General features: G+C 62.0%; 1 protein-coding gene across 1 annotated transcript; it reads right to left on the reverse strand.

Moving 5' to 3' along the window:
• Positions 1-541: 541 nt before the first annotated feature.
• NPBWR2 (neuropeptides B and W receptor 2) lies at positions 542-4,368 on the reverse strand. Its single transcript, XM_070247003.1, has 2 exons — positions 4,228-4,368; positions 542-3,758 (listed from the first exon to the last, which is right to left on the reverse strand). Exon 2 carries the CDS (start codon positions 3,692-3,694, stop codon positions 2,660-2,662), a length of 1,035 nt encoding a protein of 344 aa, XP_070103104.1. The 5' UTR covers positions 3,695-3,758; positions 4,228-4,368; the 3' UTR covers positions 542-2,659.
• Positions 4,369-11,353: the final 6,985 nt, after the last annotated feature.

Consider the following 11,353-nt stretch of genomic DNA (forward strand, 5'->3'; position numbering starts at 1 on the left):
CCTCACCTCCACCCCACTGCACCCCACCTCTGCCCCCACTGCACCCCCACCTCCGCCCCACTGTGCCCCACCTCCACCCCACTGTGCCCTCACCTCCACCCCACTGCACCCCACCTCTGCCCCCACTGCACCCCCACCGTGCCGCACCTCCACCCCACTGTGCCCTCACCTCCGCCCCACCGTGCCACACCTCCACCCCACTGTGCCCTCACCTCCACCCCACTGTGCTCCACTGCACCCCACTGCGCCCCCACCTCCACCCCACTGTGCCCCCACCTCCACCCCGCTGTGCCCTCACCTCCACCCCACTGTGCTCCACTGCACCCCACTGCGCCTCCACCTCCACCCCACTGCGCCCCCACCTCCACCCCACTGCGCCCCCACCTCCACCCCACTGCGCCCCCACCTCCACCCCACTGTGCCCCCACCTCCACCCCACTGTGCCCTCACCTCCACCCCACTGTGCTCCACTGCACCCCACCTCCACCCCACTGCGCCCCACCACTCCCCCACTGTGTCCCACCTCCACCCACTCCTCTGCCCCCATCAGCCGCTGGGCTTGGTCAAGTCTCCCGACTTCTCTGAGCCTCGGTTTCCCCACCCGTGCAAAATGGATGGCTGAACCTTCCTTGCAAAGTTTTGGGAGGAAGGCCAGGGCCGTGGGGAGGTGTCAGCGTCCAGCTCCACCTCAGGGAAGCTGTGGGCCACCTGCCACATCCAGGGATGTTGTGGCCTGTGGAGGCCTTGCTGAGGGCCTGGGCATGGTGGTGCTGGGCCAGGCTCCAGGCAATGGCGGTGAGATTTGGGGACCCGAAGGGGAGGACCAGGTCCTCCCTGGGGTCAGGAGTCAGAGCGCGGGGAACTTCTCCTCGTGCCCACTCTGTCTCAGGAGGTCATGATGGCGTGTGAGGAGACAGCCAGGGTCCCTCCAGCAGCTCACTTGGGCAGGACACTTGTGAGGGCTCTCCTCTGCCCTCCATCTTGGCTGGCCCTTGGCTCTCTGTCCTTGGGGTCTTGTGGCCCCTGCTTGAGGACCCTCTCTGCTATAGGATGTGGGGATGGGGCGGGGGCTGTGGACCTCCTGGTAGTGCCTGATCTGCCTTGATCCCCACCACGGTGCTCCTGGTGGAAGACGTCACTCCCACTGCTGGGCTGTGGATGGGGTCAGGAACTACCCAAGGAAATGAAGGGTCTGGGGTCTTCTGAGGAGACTTGGTTGGCTCCTTCTCTGCTTTGGATGTTCTGCTGAGGCCCGGGGGCAGACTAGGGTGGCATGGGAGTCTACACAGGAGACTGGCCCAGGAGTCTCTTGCTCTGGCACTGTTGGAGGCTTCTCATGACACAGCCCTGCCTGCGTTAGTGCTGTGCCGGTTCATTTGCTCGTCCACACCACGCACCTGCTCTGCCACCACTGTGGCCCTAGACGGGGAGTTGGGAGGCTCAGCCTGTCTCCTTGAGGAGCTCTCAGGGCACAGGATGAGCGCTGATACCGTGATTGCGGCTGCTGCTTGCGAGGTATGACTGCAGCACAGTGAAGAAGCCGCTAGCTCCTCCACGGGGAAGTGGGAATGTATGGAGGGCCGGGGGAGGCCGTCATGCACCCTGGGCCACCTCCCCGGGTGGTGAGTGGTGGGTGGGTCCTTCATGCTAGCTTAACAGACTCGTCAAGCTCTGTCATGACGACTGAGCCCCAGGGCATCTGTGCTGAGAAGGGTTATTGGGAGCTGCTGGGTGACTCACAGAACAGCAAGGCTGGAGCACCAGGCGTGTAAGCAGCTGGGAGCCACGAAGCCTAGAGCGGGGAGCCTGGCTGAGGACTACCAAGGCAGTCTTCAGGGACCCCACCCCTCCCACCTGGCAGAAAACAGTCTCTGAGCAGCCAGACCCTCAGTGTCCCCACCCAGCCCTCAGAGTTTCAGTGTGGACTCCCTCTGGCCCCACACCCTGGCGAGGAAGGGGTCCAAGTGACCACTGCTCTCTCTAGACTGTGGGGTCAGAGGTCCTGGCAGAAGGGCCCCGGGTCCTATACTAGAACATGAGTGGGCCGTAGGCCATCTCACGGAGCGCACAAAGGGGCATGGCCCACACCACTGGGGGACTCGAGGAGACCTGAGCCATGGCATGGGGCAGGCGGGGGCACAGGTGCCCTGGTGAAATGTCACCCGCGCAGCAGGCCTTGAGTGTGTGTTTCCTGGCTCTTTTGGCGCAGCATCTTTGGCTTCTGCAGGGACTGGCTTTGCTGCCCCAGGGAAGCCCTATCTTGGAAGGAGCCTGGAATCTTGAGGGTGGAGTGCCGCGCTGGCCCCAGATGAGCTCACCATTCAGGTTCCTCTCTCCCCAGACGACTGTGGTCAGGGAGCTGTCTAGGCAGGCTGTCCACCGGTCCATCTTTCTGTGGTGACCTGAGTCAGATGTCTCTTGTGCCAGGACCTTCGGCCTGGGTCAGAAAGGCAGGGTTGGGCCAGGACCTGCAGCCCCACACCTGTCTACCCAGGGGCTGTCCAGGAGGCAGAGACGTGGGAAGGGATGGGCCCATGGCACCTCTGCAGGTTTGGTGACCAACCTGTATCAGTCTTTGTCTTCCTGCATGGAGAAAACAGTGCTGGGAGGGGACAGCCCTTTTCCCGCAGACCCGCCAAGGCCCTGGTGGGAGGGGTGCTCAGGCCCCTGGGCACCGGAACGTAGTGCGGAAGCTCTTGCGGAAGCTGTTGTCCAGAAAGGCGTAGAGGAAAGGGTTGAGGCAGGAGCTGGTGTAGCTGAGGCTGGTGATGGCATAGGAGATGCCAATGACCAGTGACGTCTGAGGCAGGTCTGTGGTCAGGGCCACGATGGAGGCCAGGTGGAAGGGCGTCCAGCAGAGCAGGCCCACGGCTAGCACAGCCAGGACCAGGACGGTCACCTTCCGCTTGGCCTTGCCCAGAGCCTTGGCTCCGGAGTGGAGCCGCAGGGCGCGCAGCCGACGCAGCAGATCTGCATAGAGTGCACAGAGGGTGCACATGGGCACCATGAAGCCCACCACCAGCGTGTAGACGCGGCTGGCCTTGAGCCAGGCCCGCTCAGGCCGAGGGAAGCTCAGCCCACAGCTTGTGACCTGCAGCTCGTTGCTGTGGACGCCGGCGAAGGCGAAGTAGGGCAGCACCATGACAGTGACGGCGAGCCAGATGCACAGGCTGGTGACCTTCGCCCCCCGGAGGGTGCGCTGGGGCATGCGGTGGGACTGTGCTGTGGCCAGCACCACCAGGTAACGGTCTACGCTCATGGCCGCCAGGAAGTAGACACTGGAGAAGATGTTGTAGTGGTCGATGGCCAGCACTAGCTTGCAGAGCAGCTCCCCAAAGGGCCAGCGCTGCAGCAGGTGCTCAGCGATGTTGACGGGCAGCACCAGCGTGAAGAGGTCATCTGCGATGGCCAGGTTCAGGATGAACACATTGGTCACTGTCTTCATCTTGGGCGCCCTGAGGATCACGTAGATGACGGCTGTGTTGCCCGTCAGCCCCACGGCACAGATCACAGAGTACACTGCCGGCAGGAGCACGTAGAGGACCGGCGGTGGCTCAGGGAAGGTGACGTTGTGGCTGGTGCCGTTGTCCCCAGAGAGGCTGGCGCCTGTGGCGGCCGAGAAGGGGGAGCCTCTGCTGCCGAGGGGCTCGGGTCCAACAGCCTGCATCATGAGGTGGGGCCGAGAATGATTCATGCCCTGGGCAGTGGGAGGTGCCTCGGAGTTAGGGGTTCAGGCAGGGGCTTCCTTGGGCTGGATTCTGAGAAAGAAACAATCAGAAAGCTTGGGATCTGGCTGTCAGCTTAGAACAGCAGCTGCCTCAAGTTCTCTGACAGAGGCTGTGAGCTCTTTGGCAGGATCGAGGACACACAGGGTCTCTGTCCACTCCTGTCCAGTGGCCAGAGAGAGCCTGGTGGGGTACGTAGGGGCCTCCTCCTGGGCAGCGCTTTTGGCTGGTCACTTTCTTTCCCCAAGTTCGCCTCCCCCTGCAGAGAGTAGCTGCTGACCACCCTTCTGGGAAGAGGGGACTTGCATCTTCATCTGCCCACTCCAGCCTTTGTCCCGGCCACCCCCCCAGGCACATCTACCTAGAATCAAGTCAGTCCCCTCAAAAATGTGCCTCCCAGGCATATCCCTGGCTCCCTTTGAATCCTGGAGTCCTGGAGCTCCTGCCCTCCCGGTCACACTGCACACCCCCTACATGGCCACCTGCTCTTCTCCTGACTGACCTGTCCAGTGACACTTGTCCAGAAGTTCACATTGGTGAGCGTGTGGTGGCCAGCCCAGGCGGTGGCAGGGGCAGAGGGGGTGATGTGGCCCCCACAGACGGACTTTTAGGACCTGACCTGTCGGCAGCCTCAGCAGAGCTGGCTTTCTGCACTGATGCACTGTGAGGGTGGGAGGCGGGTCCTGCTGGCTGACGTGGAGCCCTGGTAGGAAGAGGGGGCGGGAGCTGTGGGTACCTGCTGTCATCCCCAGGTCTCTGTGGTGTTCACTTGCCTGGGCCCACTCTCCAGCGGGAGGCCCTGGTGCATGTGCCTGTCTGCACGTGTGTCAGGAGGGCTTCTGGTGCAGGGGCTTCTGGGCTCTCCCGGGTCTATGGGCCCCATTGAGCATATTCATACCTCTGTCTGAGGGTCTCCACAGACCCGGGCACCCTTATCTGTGTACGGGGTGTCTTGGTCGGTGTTATGCCTGACGCTGTGCGTGTGGATGCGTGCATGTGTGTGTGTACCTGCACTGTGTCTGTGTGCGTGGAGTGTCGGTGGCGAGCTCTGGACCTGTGTCTGAGGGGTCTGTGTGGGTCCCTGGCTGGGTCTGTGTGCCTTCGTGTGGAAGCAGAACTTGTTGCTCACAGACAACCCAATTTCCTATTTTTTTTGTGCTAAAAGAGGAACACGTACATGTGCAAAATCACGCAAGTGGCTGGAGGCTGCTGAGGGAAGGCAGTCACTCTCACCAGCTCCTGGGCCTTCCCTAAGCTGCCTGCTTCACTGGCCACTCGCCCAGGTACCTGCACAGGGTGAGAGCATGTGCCGCTTTGTGCTGAGGCTTCACTTTGCCATGGTCTCTCAGTTCTGCTCGGCCGCACGTGCCTGACTTACCTCATTCCATTCGTGGGCTGCTGGGCTGTCTCTGGTGCCGCTTTTGCAGACAACGCTGCGGCTGACGGCAGTGCCGGCCCTGTCCAGCAGTCTTTCAGCGTGGTCTCTGCGTCGGAGCTCTGTGCTCTGGTCTGGGGGGACGTGGCTGCTCACAGCCGTCACCCCCTCACCTGCTTCTTTCACTAGAGCTGTGGCTCCGTGTCCCCAGGCTGCAAGCCTCAGCCAGGGGCTCCAACCGTCCCACCAGGGCTGAGCTTCCATCTAACAGGCTACCTCGAGGGTGACCCACCCCACTCCCCTGGCAGCCCCAAGGACCAGGCCTGGGGTGGGTGTCCTTCACAGCAGGCCACACCCCAGAAGGGACCCTTGCACCCTTCTGCTCTCTGCCCCAGCTTGTGGGACACCAGATGCCACCCCAGACTTTCTGCAGAGTTGGCTGTTCTGGAGGGGCTCTTCTCTCAAGCCCCTGGAGGGGGAGCAGCCATGTACAGGAAGTACAGGAGCCCTCCTGTGGGGTTTCCCACCATGTCCCTGCTTCCTCTGAGGCCAGCCACAAGTCTGGTGTCCCCTCTTCACTCCGCCAGTGTCTTGCTGAGTCTGTGACTCCGGGCTTCTCCCGGACCTGTGCTCTACTCTCCTGAGTCTGCCCTGGGGGCCGGCCTGGCCTCCCACCCAGCCTGTCACGTCTGAAGTGGGACGGGGGTTAAGGGGCTGTGAGGCTGAGGACGGGGCACCAGGCGTGCGTGCGTAGTTCCTGGCACACTTGCTGACGGGCTCAGGGCCCTGGGGAGCTGGCACCTCTCAGATGCCCCCGACCCACAGAGGCGTATCATCATGGCTCCACTGCCACACCACGGCCGTGGTGGCCCAGGCCCCCCTCTCCTGGCCCTCGCAGAACAGTGGGGCAGCTTCTTTGGCCCATGGGCTGGGCATTGTGAGTGTCATTTTTTGGAAATGATTTCTATTCTCAGATGATTTGCCAGTTCAAATCAGCCTGTGAGGCCCTTCCAGGCTGTGGTGTGCAGAGGGCAGGAGAAGGGCAAAGGCTCTGCTGGCGTCTCCAGGGGCTGGGGTGGAGCGACAACAGTACAGTGCGGGTCCATGTGGGGCAGGGGTGTGGATCCGTGTGGGGCATGGGCATGGGTCCATGTGGAGCAGGGGTGTGGATCCGTGTGGGGCAGTGGTGTAGATCCGTGTGGGGCATGGGTATGGGTCCGTGTCGAGCAGGGGTGTGGGTCCGTGTGGGGCATGGGCACGGGTCTGTGTGGGGCAGGGGTCTGGGTCCGTGTGGAGCAGGGGTGTGGATCCATGTGGGGCACGGGCACAGGTCCGTGTGGGGCAGGGGTGTGGGTCTGTGTGGAGCAGGGGTGTAGATCCATGTGGGGCATGGGTACGGGTCTGTGTGGGGCAGGGGTCTGGGTCCGTGTGGAGCAGGGGTGTGGATCCATGTGGGGCATGGGCACAGGTCTGTGTGGGGCAGGGGTGTGGATCCGTGTGGGGCAGGGGTGTAGATCCATGTGGGGCATGGGTACGGGTCTGTGTCGGGCAGGGGTGTGGGTCTGTGTGGAGCAGGGGTGTGGATCCATGTGGAGTAGAGGTGTGGATCCATGTGGGGCATGGGCACGAGTCTGTGTGGGGCAGGGGTGTGGGTCCGTGTGGATCAGAGGTGTGGATCCATGTGGGGCATGGGCACAGGTGTGTTTGGGGCAGGGGTGCAGGTCCATTTGGGGCAGGGGTGCAGGTCTGTGTGGAGCAGGGGTGTGGGTCCATGTGGGGCATGGGCACAGGTCCATGTCTGGCAAGGGTGCTAGTCCGTGTGGAACATGGGTGCCAGTCCGTGTGGCGTTGAGCATGCGTTGTATATCTGCTTTGAGCATTTGCTTTGTCCCAAAGACAAGAACAAATGCCCTTAAGATAAATGTGTAGCTTCCCCCACATTGACATTTCTTTAAGGACAAGCATCTCTCCCTAGGCTGGGGACTGGTTGCTGTGACCACTCAGCTCAAGACAGCAGACCTGTCACCCTGCTGTGTCCATCAATCGCTGTGCCGACAAAGCAGTCTGGTGACTATTGTAAAAGGAACATTTCGATCATGTGAAACATGCTCTTTGAGGGTATATAACCACTCTGTACACCCCACCTCTTTGGTTCCCTTCCTTCTTTGGGGAAGGAAGGCCCCGGGCTATATGGTCCTCACATTTGGCTCAGAATAAACTCACCCCAATTTTCATTTGTAGATTGGTTATAGACAGGCCTGAGGGATCCTGGCAGTTCCTGACCTTCCTGTGCCAGGTGGGAGGGGGGCCCTGGGCTCACAGTGGGTGGGACAGGCCTGGGGCAGCCAGACTGGGGCCCACAGGGGCTTTTCCTCAGCCAGCTCTCAAATATCCCAACCCTAGGCCGAGTCATTCATCTGCACCACAAGCATTTGCCCAGGAGCACAGCCGCCAACAAGGAACCCTCCTGCTTCATGGGGCTGACCCCTCGGTGGGGAAGGCAGGAAATAAAATAAACTCCAATGCCAAGTGCACTGCAAGGGGTGGCCCAGGATGTGGAGGCTGCAGAGAAGCCAGCGAGGGGCCCCAGCCGTGCTGGTGACCTGTCCGTCTTCAGTGGGACCATCCTTGCTGAAACCCCAGGGAGGTGGGACAGGCCTTGCAAGTGTGCTGGGGGGCAAAGGGCCGCGGTGGGAGGAGCCGAGGGGGAGAGAGGGGCCACCAGGGGAGGAGCTTGGGGGAGGGGCCTCTGAGAGTTTTCAGCAGGGAAGGATGGACCTGCCGGGTCCTCAGGCCAAGAGGGTCTGTGGGGTGAGGGGTGGGGGGAGCAGGGGGCCCAGGAGGCTGAAGGAGGGGCCTTGCGGGAACCCTGCCCTGGAGGTCTGTTGAGGCAGGGGGTCAGAGGTCAGGATGGCGTCTGGAGTCCAGCTGGCCATGCGCGCAGCACCAACCCTGCCCCAGGCCCTCAGGAGCAGGGTTTGAGGAGCAGCCTGGGCTGGGGCTCAGCCTGTTGCTCTCAGGGCTTCCTCGGGGTGTAACGCCTGCATAGCCACGGCCATGTGCACTCCCGTCTCCCCCAGGCTACAGCACAGAAGCTTCCAGCGTGACTTAGAATGCAAGCGTGGGAAAGGAGGTGAGATGGCTGTCTGGCGCCCAGGTCCTTCCCTGCCTGGGAGGGTGGTTTGAGTCAATGCCGGGAGAGCTTGCTGCCTCCCTTCACAGACCCCTGGAGGAAGGCTGGCGGGGCGGGGGTGCGGCTGCTGCCCCTCCTTCCTGCCCAGGCTCCAGCCCCCCGGAGCACGCCTTCCTGGTCTAGAGGGGGCTTCACTGAGGAGGCGTCCCCACCCTGAGTTTGAGGCACAGGACGTGTTTGTGGGTGTGAGGGGGTGGGGAAAGGCCTCTCCCTGTCCCCTGCCGGATCCTCTGTGGTCACTTAGGGAGCGTGGACAGGACAGGGGGCAGGCAGGTGCCTGTCTGCCTCAAGTGGGAAGGGTCATGGGCTTGTCTGTGCATGTGAACACACACACATGTGGGCGGAGGGAGTGTGTATGTACCTTGACACCTTCTGCTTGTACCTGCAAGGGTAGGGTTCCCTGGACCAGAGATGGACCCAGGAGGGAGCCATCCATGAGCATGGCTTCCTGGTCAGTCTGTGAATTCTTACCAAAGGTTGGTGGACGGGTAAGGCTGATTTGTGCTCAAATCAACTCTCGCGGAGTCGGGACTCAGACAAGGTCTCCGCTCTTGCGATGACCCTGGAGGTGGGCAGTGCTTGCCCGTCCACATGGGCTCTTGCCCACACTGCTCGGCGGTTTCTGGGCCTGGGGAGTGTGGGCAGCCATCCTCCTCCAAAGGACTGGCTGGGTCTGGATGCTCCAGAGGCCAGACCAGTTGACCTCAGACCAAGCTCTCTGTCCATGGGCAGACGATGCAGGAGCGTGAAGGTTGGAGCAAGGCCAGGCCCCTTGGCAGTTCTTGGGCAAGGGAGGGCAGACTGAGCCAGCAGCTGCTAGGGCCTGACGATGGGCCCTGTTGGGCAAGGGGTCTCTGGCCTTGCTCACTCCTGTCCCTCTCGCCTCAGAGGACAGAGCTTGGCCTGAGCTTGCTTCAGAAGCTCTGACCACCTTGTGCCCTGAACCTAGAACCCGCCACACGCCGTCCCGCGTGTGCACAGATCCCAGCACATGTGTGTGGACTTCCCCCGGTTAATTCCAGATTGCACAGTGTTCTGTCCTGACAGGTGGTTGTGGGGGGCTGTCCGGACTGGTCACTGAGAGATTGCCCCTCTGCTGGGGAAGTCTGAGCACTGGCCAGGGACCGTCTCTGGCTGGGGGCACGTCAGTGATGCAGGAGGTGGTCGGGGCAGGCGCGAGCCCCATGGTCACACGCTGCTGCACACATCCCTATAGTGCGGGTGTTGGTGAACATGCGTGTATTTCACGCCCTGTGTTCACAGCATCTTGCCCACACATGTCATGTTTACACACCCTGTGCTGTTTGCTCAGCCTCAGGCTGATGCTCGCACATGTGACTTGCTGATGCACCTCCGTGTCCCGCCTCCGGTCTGCACGTGGCAGCAGCACGTGTTCCTTCCTCTGAGTCTCATTTGCACCTCCCGAGGCTGTTCCACAGGGATCAGAGCTCTGGGCGCCTTCCCCAAGGGCTCTGCCCCCAGCCCACACCTTCTCTGCAGCCTCTGGCCAGTGAGCGGGTCCTGCTTGGTTGGCACCACTCTGAGGGCCCTGCGGGCCCTGCGGGCCCTGATGCTGGGAGCGGTCAGGTGCTCTGCGTGGGAGGAGCACGGGGCAGCACGTGGGGGTTGGGGAGGGCCCTGCCTGGGCTGGGGGAGGCCTTACAGAGTGGGCAGAGTGCTGGGAAGGAGGCCAGGCATGACTGGGGGCCCTGGAAGGCGATATCCTGCCCATTTACCAGGGAGGCTGCCTGGGCGGACACGAGAGAACACTGCCCCCCAAGAGAAGGCTGCCTGGTGTGGCCCAGAGGGCCAGGCCTGGGTTCAGTCAGAAGATGACCCCTTGTCTCCCTATCTCCACCCAACCAGGCCGAGACATCTGTGCCAACTCTCTTGTCTGTCTCCTCCTGGTGTGAGTGTCTGTTCTGTGCCAGGCCCTGGCAGTGCCACGACACACAGGAGCAGTGTTGCCATTACCCCTTTGTGGGTAAGGACAAGAGGCTTTGCGGGGGGCTTCCCTGGCCTGTCCTGCAATCCTGTAGCAACAGGACACCTTAGCGTCCAGCAGAGCTGCTGCCATCAGCAGCGTCTACGGGGGAACAGCTAGGGGTTGGCTCTAGTGCCAAGCCCCTGGCCTCCCTCAGGAGCCTGGCCTTCTGTAGGCAGGTGCCGGCGCAGCTGTAAACTCAGATCCCCTGCTTCCTTCCCAGGGGTGGAGGAGACCCTCAGGGCCAGCGGCTCATGCCGTGGAGACGGGTCCTGCCTGAGGTCTCTGTCCACACCTCCAGGTGATGGTCAGGAGTAGAGGTCTAGCTCTTCCTTGCTGTGAGATCCAGGATGGGGGTATCCAATGTCTCTGAGCTTCCATTTCCTCATTTGTCAAATTGAGATCATAATTTTCCTGCCTCATTCACAGTGTAGAGAGGATTAGGTTGAGATGATGTGGGCCCAGGTCTGTGCGCGATGCCTGCGCAGATCAGGCCCAGTGGGCATCGATGTTGGAAGGGGCCCCCCCTGCCCATGCTGTTCTGGACGTGGTCTGGGGCTTCAGCCTGGGGCTCTGGCAGCTCGGATGGACACTTGGAGCAAACGCTGGCCTCACGTCGTCTGTGAGTGGGACAGGGGGCTGACAAGGGGCTGTGAGCTGCAGGCTGCAGGGATAGAGGGCTCCCTGGAGGCAGTGTGTAGGGGGATCATCAGCCTGCACAGGGAACTGGGAAACTGAGCGGCCAGCCACTGGCTCGAGAAGTGCAGCTCTGCCGCGGAGATGCAGCACCTTGAAGCCCCCCCTTCCTGCCAGAACAGCTCTCCCCTACCAACGAGGGGCAGCCATTTTCCCCAGGGGTGGGGTAGACAGGCAGAGTTCCCCGCCTGTGCCAGGCTGGGCCGGTTCTGTGCAATACAGCCCAACACTGACCCCCAGTGGCTATTTCTGAGACTGCTGCAGAGCAGAGGGGACAGTTGGCTTAGTGGGGTGACCCCGGGATGTCCCACTCCAGCCCAGATGCCTCAGCACCCTTCCTAAAGAATCGCCTGGACACACTCAAAGAAGGTCCAGTGGTA

Source organism: Equus caballus, chromosome 22 (genome assembly GCF_041296265.1).
Source record: "Equus caballus isolate H_3958 breed thoroughbred chromosome 22, TB-T2T, whole genome shotgun sequence".
NCBI lineage: Eukaryota > Metazoa > Chordata > Mammalia > Perissodactyla > Equidae > Equus > Equus caballus.